This window comes from Mauremys reevesii, linkage group 20 (genome assembly GCF_016161935.1).
Source record: "Mauremys reevesii isolate NIE-2019 linkage group 20, ASM1616193v1, whole genome shotgun sequence".
NCBI lineage: Eukaryota > Metazoa > Chordata > Testudines > Geoemydidae > Mauremys > Mauremys reevesii.
The window spans coordinates 21,707,265-21,721,088 of record NC_052642.1 but is presented as its reverse complement, the minus strand read 5'-3'; the positions used below and the strand labels follow the sequence as shown (position 1 = coordinate 21,721,088).

At 37.2% G+C, this 13,824-nt stretch overlaps 1 protein-coding gene across 17 annotated transcripts in view; it reads right to left on the bottom strand.

Annotated features, from left to right (window-relative positions):
* The window catches only part of NCOR1 (nuclear receptor corepressor 1), a 101,637-nt gene that overhangs the window by 58,415 nt on the left and 29,398 nt on the right, over positions 1-13,824 (bottom strand). For all 17 annotated transcript variants that reach the window (XM_039507639.1, XM_039507624.1, XM_039507625.1 and 14 more), the window contains 7 exons: positions 12,748-12,930; positions 10,211-10,324; positions 7,862-7,918; positions 6,721-6,773; positions 4,461-4,527; positions 2,575-2,747; positions 380-470 (listed from right to left, as the gene is read on the bottom strand). In XM_039507639.1, coding sequence (XP_039363573.1) covers positions 380-470; positions 2,575-2,747; positions 4,461-4,527; positions 6,721-6,773; positions 7,862-7,918; positions 10,211-10,324; positions 12,748-12,930 — 738 coding nt within the window. The remainder of the gene's footprint in view (positions 1-379; positions 471-2,574; positions 2,748-4,460; positions 4,528-6,720; positions 6,774-7,861; positions 7,919-10,210; positions 10,325-12,747; positions 12,931-13,824) is intronic.

Below are 13,824 nucleotides of genomic sequence, written 5' to 3'. Positions count from 1 at the left end.
ATCCCAATTAATATTCACATAACTGAAGGGGATGAAGGAATAGTACTACACATCATTAACAGCTGTTATAACAACAAAGCCTTTTAAAAAGGAAAGGTTTTCAGGAGTCTCTTACAAGTAGGGAGAAATTAGATGTCAAAGGAAAGTTTCACACCCTAGGTCTACCACAGCAGGGGTGTGATGGTGAAGTCTAGGCCCTAAAAGGAAGATACATGAGAGCAAAGATCCAGGCCATGATAAAACTCACAAAGGGTATCTTGAACTAGTCTAAAACAAGCTCATAAAGGAAGAAAATCCAAAATGGATTATCAACATCTGAGTAGAAGGGTCAAATAAATAATTTGCTGCATTGATAAATTGAAACAAACAATGGCCTCACCTCCTGCTCAGAGAGTCCATCAATGATTTCAGAAATCTCATGTTCACTTCTAGCAATAGTTGCTGAAAGGCCAGCCCCTCTTTGGCCAACCCTAGTTTTTGAAAAAGATCCATATGTTGAGATTTCACATGAGAAAACATTTCAGATTAGTTTAAATATAGCTCATTTGGGAGACAGGTAACTAGAAAAATAGCATCATAGAATACCCAATGTAGGTTACACACTGCACTTTTAAATGGCTAATGAATTTTAGATGTGGACTTGGGAGGCCTCATGCTCAGCAAGAAGGCACACAGTAGAATTTCTGGTGTCAATCCTACAAGAATCAGAGGAGTTTTATCATTACTTCAGTGGGAGCAGTTAGGCCAAAGATGAATACTTTTGAAAATCCCACCTTAAACACACACTTATAGCTAAGTATTAGAATTGCTATAACAGTGGTATGGAAATTGTTTTGTCCTTAAACAATGCATTCTGCAAAACAGTTTCTATTTCACAAGAAAGACCTGGGAATATGTTCAAATTTGCCTTGCACAGATTTAGTCAATTAATTACCGAAACAAGTTACTACTAATGCTCACTTTAGTAAAGAAAAAATATTGTAATTTTTAATCTGAAGACGTGTTATAAATTGCAGACCATTTCCCAGTCAGTTCTCTCTCAACTAAAAATCACCAATCTCACCAGAAAGTGAACTTTTTGATAGTCAATATTTTAAAGTTTAAGTCACTAGAACATGTGCAACAAAGCACAACCTGGCCCCAACAGCAAGATAGACAAAACATCCTAATGGGCCTTTTCCATCACTAAAGTATTAATGAAAGCAGTCAAATCTATTACATTGGGTCCAAATACTAACTGGGTCTTAACTGAGGAAGCACTTACAGATCCCAAGCATAGGCAAGGATCCCATTATGCTAGACACTAAAACACATAACCAAAAGAGAGTCCCTGCCCCCAGAAGCTTACAATCCAAGTATAAATAGTATTTCATTTCTTATTTTTTATTTTTTAAAATAGCACTCAAAAATAGAAGCCTCTTATAGGTAATCTTTAATAATGCAATAATTTGCTTTCCTTTGTCCTCTCCTTGATCCACTGGAATACAGAGCAGGGGACCCCAAGAATATACTATAAGACTTGTTGGCTTCTGCAAGCTTTTTCTGAGGTCATGGAAGTAGATTGTTTAGGAGAGAAGATGGGATGAATTCTTTATGGGTCTGGAAGATTTACGTCTATTTTTCTGAAGTCTAAATTTAAGTTTTTGAAATTGTTTTAATATATCTAGAGAATCCAGGTGCAATGGAAAATACCAAACAAACTTGGTCTAATTCTATTTTTAAAGCATTTTTTAAAAAATTAAACCCACTGTCTATAAGTACTATATAACGTTAAACTGTCATATTCACCAAAAAAGTGACTTGCATTGTATTCATCCTACATTGTCCTCTATGTACAAATTTTCTTTATCTTAATCCAACAGATATCTTAAACAGCAAGGAGTTAAATTACAACACTGTATTTCAGTAACCACAGCTTCCTGACAGATGAAACGTATGTAAAACTTGCTATAAGTCACTTAATAAACATAATTTAAAGAAAAATCATGTAACTTTGTCTTTGTGTGCATTAGTCTAGTGAACATCAATTGTCATGAGACACAAAGGAATGATACAGACATCTGACAGAAAAATATTAGCTACAAATTGACTTCTAGGCCTGAAATTAAATTTCCCCATGCAAAGCTGGAGCTCTGTGCATAACTTATAAAATTAAGGTCCACTTCTGCAAATGCTTATGCATGTGAATAGCTTTCCTCATGGAAGTACTCTCACTATTACAATCTATCCTTCAAACTAGCCATTACTGTTGGCAAAACAGAATGGGGAGATGTGGTAAGAGACAAGAGTGGATAAGCAGTAAGGGCAAAATTGTGAAGGTCCTTAAAGGTGAAGGGAAGTTTGAACTTGATGCCATGAAACCTAGGGAACCAATAACGGGATGTGTTCAGTTACCGAACAAACTGTCATTTCACTTTGCCCCATAAACTGAGAATCTGAAAGAGATGTTTTCAAAATATTATACTGGAGACAAATGAAAGACTTACCATTAAGCTGAAACAGTCTGTATTTGATAGAATTTAGAAACAAATCATGACGGTATTTTAGAGGAATATTTAGATTGTGTGGTATTACCTTTGAAATCGTTCTTGCTGTTCTCTTTGCTTTCGGATTTCTGGGAACTGTTTCTCATAGTACTCTCTTGTTTTACTTTCTTTAGCTTTCCTGCGGGGATTATTTTCTATCCTGTCTACTTTCTTCTCCCATGCCTCCATCAGTTGATCATAACGTTGACAGATTTTCTGTTCCTGTTAAATTCCAAAATTAAAAGTGATGGAATTAAACCCCAATAAACTATCAGCATTTCACTAACCCAACGCTCTGATATGTTGCCTTACAAGAGACGCTGGGTTCAGAAATGCATACAGGAAATTCCTACCAGCCCAATGGCTCTTTACTTTATAGGTGATGTGCCCAATTTTAAGGAGGTAGGAAGTGGCTTCATCGCTGACAAAACAACTCCTGCAGATTTAATTATTTAACTAGGTTCTTATACTGTGCATATCTCTGTGGTATTTGAGACATGTTATTGCTGGTTCTTCGGTAACTGATGTTGTCCATACCAAGGTTTTTTTTGGTGTGCTGTCTGCTAAAGGGATGGGATTGGAATAAGTGAAATATATCCCTGACCTCAGTGTCGGGAAAGGAATGGCTGCCCCTGGAAAACTAGAGCCATCTGAAAGAAAGAGTACTGTAAACGCAAAGAGATTCCAGGATGGAGATGAAGTGATGTTTAACTTCTTTCATTTATTTAAAAAGTGCTGTTTCAGACATCATGCAAGGCCAAAAAAGATGTCACTCCCTATAATGGAATTTGCAAAACAGTGCTCTGATAACAACACTGGTATCTAACATACACACACTGGAGTAAAAATGCTTTCAGACTTTAAGACTAAAGTTTTGAATGATGTTTTCTCCCTTCACCAATAGTTACCATATAAGGGAAAGGAGCTTGGGGAGGGATCTGCCATGGCAATTACAATAAGACATTGGAAACTGATCGTAAGCCTTTTTTTAAAGCATTTAAAATTTGCTTGTTTGCTATTTCACAGGAAGTTATCTAAAAATTCTCATTTACTTCAAAATGAACGCCTAAGCTTTATCATACAGTCATTTTATTAATTGGATTCCCAATCAGATAAATAGGAATTTTGATTCACAGCCTTAATTTTCAAGTTCATCTGGATTTGGAGGGTACTAACAAGTAATTTAGGCCTAAAATTTAGGTTTTGGATAAAAAGGGGTTTTCATAAAAGAAGCAAAAAATTGTCTGAATTCTCTGCAGTATTTGCAAACCAAAACCTTGCCGAACCTGAGAATGAGAAAGCAAAATTGACTAGTTTATTTTCATCACCCACACAAAATTAAATGCAAAAAGTAGAGAAACAGCATAAAAGGTAAAGAGTGAAATAGAGAAGTTTTTTTTTTGAAATAATCTCAGATTTTACTATCACTACAGGTACAGAAGTTTGTTTTACAAATGTATTTTAACTTGCCTGCACCCCTTAAAGTTTAGGTTAAGGAGGAGAGCATTTAAAAATTAAAACTAGAGTATGTCATTCAGTTTGAAAAACTCTGCTGGTGAGGTACAGTAACTATTTTACACTGTTCACCAATGAATTGTCTGGTATTCATCAACTGATGTAACACATTATGAAATAAACTTCTAGCAGCAGTATATAGATGCACAGTAACTTGAATAGAAAAACATTTCATTCATGCACAAGTTACCAAGTACAAATGCAGCCCTTCCACTTCAGTCTACATGCATATTCTCGAAGCCACTAGTATTTCTGACATAGCCTACTGCTAAACACAAATATGCAAAGAATACTAATATTAACCTGGAATGTGCAGATTTATACAAAACTGATTTTGTACATACATGTAAACAGGCATTTGAGTCTGGACACTACATATTTGTCAATACTCTAACTTCCACAAAAATATTGCAGCATTACCCTTTGTTTCCTTGCATGATTTCTTCTCTTAAAAAACAAAATCAGCTTTTTCCTCATCACTTGGTTTCTAGAAAACAACAGAATTGGAAAAAAAAGTTTAAAAAAAGTTACATTTTAACCACAGACTTTAGCAACATCAGGGATCTTCTAAAGAACTTACTGAAAATATGGATGGTTGATTCATCTAACGTTTGTTTTTCTTGCTTGCACCTCATAAGATGTTTGATATTGCAGAAAAAAAGCCATGAAACTAAAATCCTATTATATGCAACAGAAGCTATCCCTGAAGAGGAAGGGATTGGCCAGGATCCCGGCCAACTTATGTAAGCGTAGGATTCTCCTCACCACAGATGGACAGAATGGGACTAATCATTGAATATGGCAAAGTTCTGATGGGCCTTTGCAACTCATTCACTCACAGGTATAAGTTTACAAGTACATGTAATAACCACATATGTCATCGGGATTGGTACACAAAACTAAACTGTGACACTGATGTATATTTTACTTTGAATTTTCAGGAATAATATATTACAATGTCCCTTGTACAGAGTTCTTTATTATAATGAATCTATCTTTTGTAATTTTGTCTTCTACATTTAAAGATATAGATAAGATGAAAAATTCACCAGCTTACTCATTGTCCTATGCATGTTCCAGACTCCCTGAATGTTAATTTTTTCATAAAATTTGCACATACACCTCTACCCCGATATAACGCAACCCGATATAACACAAATTCGGATATAACACAGTAAAGCAGCTCTCCGTGGGGGGGGGGGGGGAACTGTGCGCTCCAGTGGTAAGATTTTTTTGTCTCCCGAGGACAGCGTTATATCGGGGTAGAGGTGTATAGTCTTGAATTTCCTCCCACATGTATAAAATAACTTTCTGCGTTGCAAATTCTACTATTATATTTCACTTTCAATACTGTTTTCCACTTTGTATTTCAAGAAAATACAGTATTTAGAAGAGAGTTTTGTGTATTTAAGTTTAAAGTATTCTCTTCCAAACCATTCTCAGGCTAATGGGAAATTTTATATTGAAGTAAGAAACATCAGCACGCACATCAAACTGGGAAATGTTGGTAAGGCTGATTAGGAAATGGGATTTTTTTAATTATTAAAATGTAAGGGCTAAACTGTACCAGAGGTGGCTTATTTTTAGAATTCTCCACAGTATCTAGAAAGTAAATATCGAGGACCACCGGTTGCATATGCAAAAAAGATCTGCCTTCCAGAGAGTGCCTTATGAAGAAGGTACAGTTTATCAACAAGACTTATTCTGGCTTTAATACTGCAGCTAAAGTTAAGGTTGTCTCAAAAACTTTGAGTTTCTTTTTTCCAGAGGGCCTATATCTTAGTTATAAAAGCCTGATGCAGGCTACAAATTAAACAAAATCTTAAAAATACATAGCCCAAAAAAGAAGCGCAAATCAATCATCTAGTCTGACCTCCTGAATAGCACGGGCCATAGAACGCCCCCAAAATAATTCCTAGAGCAGAGCTTTTAGAAAAACATCTAATGATGAATTAAAAAAAACAAACAAACAAAACAAAACAAAACAAAAAAGATAGGTATCAACATTTTCTTTCCTCACAGCCTGCTCACCATAATGTCTGCGGGGTGTTGAGAGAAGGGCTCAATACTGATTGGGCATAAAGCTTAAGATGATTAACCATGCTGAAGAATGATTTACCCACATAAATGGTACTTCAGTTCCTTACTGGATCATAAAGTATGAGGCTATTAGTATTTTGACAAAGATAGCACGAAATTAATGAATGTTAACTTTCAAAATCCACACTTTCTACCAGAAGACAGTCTACTTCATGAAGCTGAATTTAGTTTGTCCTAAGTAACAAATAGAGGAGAAGTGTAGCATGCAGTGACAATTCAGAGCCTGCCACAGAAAACTTTTCCAAAACCTAAGACAAATAGAAATGTTTTCTTTTTAAAAAATTCCAGTGGAAAAGTGTTTTTCATTCTCTTGCAGTATTTGCAACCCAGGTGCTGCAGGATTGTTCTAGTACACAAAAACCTGAAAACTGAATGGGCTAGAAATTGTCTATTTTCATTGAGCTAGCTAAAATAATTGAAAAGAAAAATGTTTCATAAATCATAGAAAGCAAATGAGATTTTGAAGTTTCAATGTTTTCTTTGTTACAATAAAAAACGTAGTGACATTGGTATGTAAAAATAGGATGTTTCGCTCGAGGCCCTTTTAATAAAGTACGATTACAAGATGTTTGGTACTTACGTTTTGATGTTTTCATGGTAGACCTTTGTGTCTGATGGTTGGTTGTAAAGTGGCTACAAAATGGATTGGCATATACATTAAGAACATTACACTTGTGTTTAATTCTACAAATACACAACATGTTAAAGTAAACAGAATGCCCAACCTGTGAGATGCAGTGACCTAAAATGAACAGGAGTTAAAGGTGCTCAGCAACTCACAGAACGGTTTCTCTGTCACTGGATTTAGTCTGATACTATAAAGTGATCTACTAGCCTAAAGAATTCATTTTCAAATAAAGTTGACTCAAACATTTTAAAAACACTTGTATTTCAAGTTTATTAAAATTTACTTACCAAAAATTACAAACTGAGTCAGTCAGATCACTAAGCCCTTGATTCAGCAGTGTACTTATGTATATGCTTAAGTCCCACTGAAATCAATAGGACTGCTCAGGCTTTTTAAGGGTTACATGCTTACATGTTTTGCAGGAATCAGGATGATCGTATGCACGTGTTTAAGTTCTTTAGTGAATTGGCCGAACAGCTGACAAGTTTTAAAAAAAGATGTGTTTTAAATAATCTTCAACAGACTACTCCCATCAGGGGTTTGGGCTGCTATCCCATTTAAAAAAAAAGTTATACTACATCAGCCACTTTAAATTTCTGGCACATTATAACTACATTGTCTCCCCTGGCCTGTGCACATCATTTAATGTTTGGAAACATTCAAAGAATCATCTTAGGCCATGCCTGCACTTACCGCTAAATCAACGGCAGAGCGCTCTCCAATCGACTCCATGGGAACAAGAAGAGTAATGTACGTCAATAGGAGAGCGTCTCTCATTGACGCAGCACGGTGTAGACACCACAGTAAATTAACCCAAGCTACACCAACTCCAGTTACGTTATTCACGTAGCTGGAGTAGTGTAACTTAGGTTGACTTACCGCGGTAGTGTAGACAAGGCCTTAGTTACAGAAATGGACAGACATACAAGCCCTCAAGACCATATATAAAGTAAGTCAATTATATTAAAAAAAAATCTAAGTTTTTTTTTTTAAAGCCACAAGTTTAAGTCATGCAATCATACTTTCTTATGTCTATTCATCTTGGGAGAAGAATCACAGAAAGAAAAGCAAGACAGGCAATAAAGAAACTTACCAGTTCAACTTTTGGACCAAGCCCTTCAAAAATTTTATGAGCTTCTTCTGCTTTTTTCTGTGAAAGATATTTTGTATCATCTAAATATTAATGCAGTTTTATTCAGTAATAATGCAAATTGGACTGTAGAAACTATCTTTAACATCTTGCCCCAAGGTCATCTGCAAAGAAAAATCCCCCATCCATATTTAAGTCTCTCGTAACCTGCTTCTGCCACATTGCCTATAGTGAATCTGTGTACCTCGAAAGCTTCTCTCTCTCTCACCAACAGAAGTTGGTCCAATGCAAGTATTACCTCATCCACCCATTCTCTATAGTGAATCAAGCTAACATAAATAAATTGTCTCTGGTTATTCCCCAGACCTCTATCTACTTGTCTGACTTTAAGCTGTGAGCTCATCTGCGCAGGAACCATCCTTCTTAGGTGTTTGGAAAGCAACTAGCACACAGTGGGTCAAACTGCAAATAATTATTTGAAGGCGGGGAAAATGTGCTCCATTGCCAGAGAAGCATGATTTAGAAAGGCTGAGTTAAGGCAGTCATTATAAGGTAACGACAAGGAGCAATATACAAAAAATAAATCAACCCATATGTCCAATATGCCTTTTTTTTAAACTACATATCACTACAGATTAACCCAACACATCCACCCACAGTACTTGGTGAAAGGGCAAAAAATACTATCTTGTTCCTAAGGGAACAGAGTGAGTTACTCATCCAGCTTTCACAAGTTCATTTAATCCACCTATCCTTCTAAATCCTTTCATAGTCTTTGCTAAAGAAATACACTTATTTTTAAGCTGCTTCCTCTCTACAAGTTATCAGTTCTACAAGTTATCCCTGGGGGTTCACATGCCAGCAAAAATTAAACAAAAAAACCCAGAGGTTATTTTTAGAAAGTGTGCTCTGCTAAATTCTACTACTTTTCTACATGTACTATTCTGAACTCAGAAAAATGACAAATATTTTGGAACCCACAGCTGTGCAAAGTAATTACATATCAGAAGAATGGTATAAAATTACCCTGGTAAAAATGGTTTGTTTGGTCTCAAAACACATCTTGGAGCTGAACTTTATCCCTCTTAGTTGAGGGACATTCTCTAAGTACAGCTGAGCATTAAAATCAAGAGTTATACCCTTACAACGTCCACCCTCTAACCATAATGCTGCAAAGGGGACTACTTTCTTGCAAAACTACAGAAAAAGATAACCAAACAAGTATTGCATACACAAATGTCACAATATTTGTGTAGCAGGCAGCAGAAATAACTTGGTTATATCTGCACTCGGCAAAATGCATGCCAAGTTATGCACTATCAATATGCTTAGGATTGTACAAGACATACAATGAAGACAGACCCTGCCCTTGCTGAGTTGAACAAATCTTTGATTTTAGAATTGTTAATATTTCAAATACAGCATTTCCTAAAAAATGTGATTGGGACAGAGGATAGGAAGGAAAAGAACCTCAATCTTTGAAGAATTAAAACCCTCACTGAAGAGGTCCACTGTTATAAATTAAAACAGTAAGAAAATGTAGAAGAGGTATAAACACCTGTCCAGAGTTCTGAGACTCTCCACAACTATTTTAAAATGCACATGAAGTACCATTAAAACCCACTAATATTTTGTCCATGTAACTAACTAAAACAGTAAGGCACTCTTTCTTACTTATAGTCCCCAACCCAAAAATCCCTAGGAAAACCAAGAAATGGACTTTGAGAGCTGTTCAGCAGACTAACAGACCAGGGATCAGGTAGATCAGAGTTGCTGCAGTTTTGGCGTCACTGAACTTCTGCTCTTTATTAGCCACTAATGCAGCATAAGCAGCTCTAAAAGTTTGCCCAAATATTTCATCTTTACATTCATCCATTCACCCAAATCCTTAAGTGTCAGAACTCAGACTTTTTAAAAAAGGCATGGAACGCCACGTTACACCCCATATTACTCATCTACAAAATTTAAATGAGAATTTACCACTCAGTCAGGCTTGCCAGTATTTATGTGATTAAAGACAAGGCAGGAGATCAAACTCCATGAGGCACTAAAATGTTATCTCAGCACCAGTCCAGAGATTGGGGTCACACAGACTCATGTTCATTGCTTTTGTTTGTCAAACACCTTCAAGGCTCAAAACATTCTGAGATTCGGAATGAAAATGTCATGCAAGCAATTGTCATTAAAAAAGAAGTTACTATGTTCTGACTGAAAAATAATCAAAATGGTTAAAATATGAAAAGACTGCAGCATATTTAAAAGTCTGAATCACCGCACAATGAGGAATGTAGCACAGTGTGTAAGATTATATATAATCATGCTCAGCCAACCAAATCTAAGACACAAGCTTACCCGATTTTCATCATAAATAATTTGGACAATACTGCGGTGTTTCTGTTCCACTGGAGGAGGGGAGACAGGCCTCTCTGGCTCTGGAGGTTTAGCAGCTTCTTCTTCGAGTTGTTGCTAAGAGACGAGAGAAAGAAAATCAGCCATCCGTACCATGTTACCCTAACCAGTAATTAGTCACCAGAGATAAAATATGCATCTGATCAACAGTTTGCTGTGCCTGTCATTTCATCATTTAATTTGCAAGGTATGAATGAACAGGGTTTAGTGCCAATAGAACTGGCAACAAGACAGTATTTTTCCACTAATATTTGTAAACTAAACCTTTTTGAGGTGCACCCACATCGTCAAACTGAAACATGTCTGATTCAATTAAACATCAACACAGCACTGTGCTTTTATCAATGAAAATATTTAACTTTCAACCAAAATATTAAAGCCAAGGAACACCAATTGTCTCAAGCTTTCATGCTGAGGCAATACTCCCCCAAAAAGTTTGACAGTATATTAAAATAATATACTTAAAATCCTGGTTGCTGATATGCTTTTGAACTCCTTATTTGAAGTAACTCCTGTCATCATTATTCTAACAATCCACAATGATACTTCATGGCAGAAATAAGTTACTGAACACACACAGAGAAGTTTAAAAGGTTATAGTAACATCAAACAAATATATACAATATTTGTTTTTTAAAGCAATTAACCTCGTGATTTGCCTCTCATCAAAACATTCCTTTATATATGAATCAATGTTGGTTTATCTTTGTGCTGTAAATATCCTTCCCTCCTGCAAGCCAGAAATATACAATAAAGAAAAACATACACCTCCAATGTAATGGCTACGTCTACCCCCTTATACATGATTTGCTGTGTTATAACGTTGTGTAAGAAATCAGCTTTTAAGATTTTATAAAATACCACATACTGAGAACAGGATCAAGTCCTAACTTTACAGTTCATTTAAAGTATCTCAGAACTTACAGTACAATTTTTTTTTTAGTTTTAAGTCAGGAGTTCAATTAATGGTCCTAATTTTATCCATATATCCAAGAAATCTGTATAACCAGTCACTGATTTTGTACCCAAGGAAGTGACAGAGGCAAATCACAAGTGCTAATGTGTCAGTAAATATTGTAAGAGCCAGTCAAGTTCTCTTTTGCTGTTCTAATCTAAGGTCTAACAAGCTGGAATAAGAACTCATAAGACCATAATGCAGCATTTAGTTTGAAGTTGTTGCTCTTTTACTATATAGCTATTCATCTAAGCAAATTTACAGCAGAATAGTTACAAAAGTCAGTCCTGCATTAAAATATAATGCTTTACTAAAAAAAATAAGATTAAAAAAACCACATTCTTAAGATTAATGAATTCAAGACCTTAAAATTTAATTTTACCAATGTTTTTCTAAGTAAGCAATTTTACTCTTAACATCTCTAGATTTATTTAATATATAAACAAGATTCATGGAAAAACTGCCAGCATATATGAAGTAAATCAGGAGTTCCCAAACTGTGGTACGCGAGATATCTCGGGGGGGGGGGGGGGGGGGGCATGGAGAAATTACGTAATGGTGGGTTTTATTTACTTTTTTATTTGCATTTTCATAATAGGCTACTCAGATGAAACTTTAAAACTCTGGGAATTTGTTATAACACATATGGTAGTTAATTTACTTCAGGATGTAACAATGAGAACAAAGATATGCAGAGATGCTGATGTACACAGCCCTCACCTCCAATCACCATACAAAGCGGGTTCAGTTGCCAAGCAACTGTTCAGTCTAACTGAGCTCAGAACTTAGTGAGGGTTTTTTTTGGTTGTATGTCACACTATAACTATATCTGTACATAACAGTGAAACATGGACAGATGGCTAAAGACAGATAGCGTTAAAAAGAAAAAGCATCAGTGATGAGAAGGGTAGGGGTATGCAGGCAACTGGTAAATCTGAAAGTGGAAGCTGTTAAATCTGGAAGGGGGTACACAATAAGAAAAGCTTGGGAACCTCTGAACTAGATTACAGCGGGGCGGGGCGCGCGGGGCGGCCGGGGCGGGGCGGGGTGGGGCTCCGGTGGGAGCCGCGCCGCATGCCCGCGGGGCGGTCCGGAGGAGGGGCCCGGACCTGCCGCGCCGCTGCGCGGCGCGGCGCGCCGCGGTCCCGGCTTCGGCTCCGGCCCGGCGCCGCGCGGACTGCCTGCGGGTCGCTGGCTCCCGTCCGGGACCTGCGGGCCTGCGGCAGGCATGCGGAGAACCGCGCCGGAGGGAAGAGGACCGGCCCGGGGAGGGGGAAGGGCGCGGCGGCGCGCGCGCTGCTTGGGGGGGCGATTTCTAGAGCCGCCCCTGCCTCTGAACTAGATTATTACATCCAACCCATTTAGAAGTTTATGTAGTACACATTACTTACAGAACAAGAACTTTGACTCTTAAATTGTAATTAAGCAATTTGGTTTATTTATTTTTGCAGACACTTTAATATTGTGTTCTGCCAACTGAAAACAAAAATAGCATTGGTTATGGTGTTCTCTGTAATTGACTTACTTGCTTTTTCTTCAGTTTAAGGATCTGCTGTTCCACTTTTGCAATTTCTCGATCTACACGATCCATGCTCTGTATCAACTCTTCCTTTGACAGTTTTGAAGGTGATGCATTCTGGTCCTCTCCACAGGGCTGACCAGAGATTGGAGAAGATGGCCCTTCATGCTTGCCTCCAAAAGCTGGTTCCTTAAATAAACAAGGAACAATTTGATATTTTCTTACATAATACATAAAGACAGATAAATTAGTTATGTTACAATCTCCAAATGTAGTCTCAAATCTTAATACATAAAGTTGTCCAACTATAAATAAAGATAAAATTGACCAAAGCTTTCAGCCACCAACACTACTGCCTAGAATCATTTTAACACTGATAATTCTGAAGTAAATTTAAAGTTTCTAAAAGTACTCAGTTTTTCCTTTCATTTTTACTTCATACAGCCCTGGAATTAACAAAAAGATCACAATCTTAAAAAATTTAGTTTCTATTTACATTTACAAGTATAGGGCCCCATTAGGGCCATCTTCAACTCTTCACGGGCATTCAGGTTAAAGAGTAGATCTCTGCAGACATGCACAGATGACTAAGGGCAGGTCTTCACTACCGCAGCATCGGCGGGTAGAGCTCGATCTATTGGGGATCGATTTATCACATATCGTCTAGATGCGGATAAATAGACCCCCGAACACGCTCCCCGTTGACTCCGGAACTCCAGCTCGCGAGAGACGGAAGCAGAGTCGATGGGGGAGCGGCAGCGGTCGACTCGCCGCCGTCCTTGCGGCCAGGTAAGTCGACCTAAGATACTCTGACTTAAGCTACGCTATTCGCGTAGCTGAAGTTGCGTATCTTAGGTTGACATCCCCCTTTCCCCCCCAGTGTAAACCAGGGCTAACTTGGAAAATGTATGCCTTATCCAAACCAGTCTTACTGAAACAAATTAAGTGTTTTAGTTCCATATTTCCTGAAGGTACCTTAAATTGTGTATAAGATTGAGATGGTGCACTTCAGTACACCACTTGGATAAAAATTATTCATGACTAAATTAAAACATAACATTGCGCACATCTGACTGGCTCCTC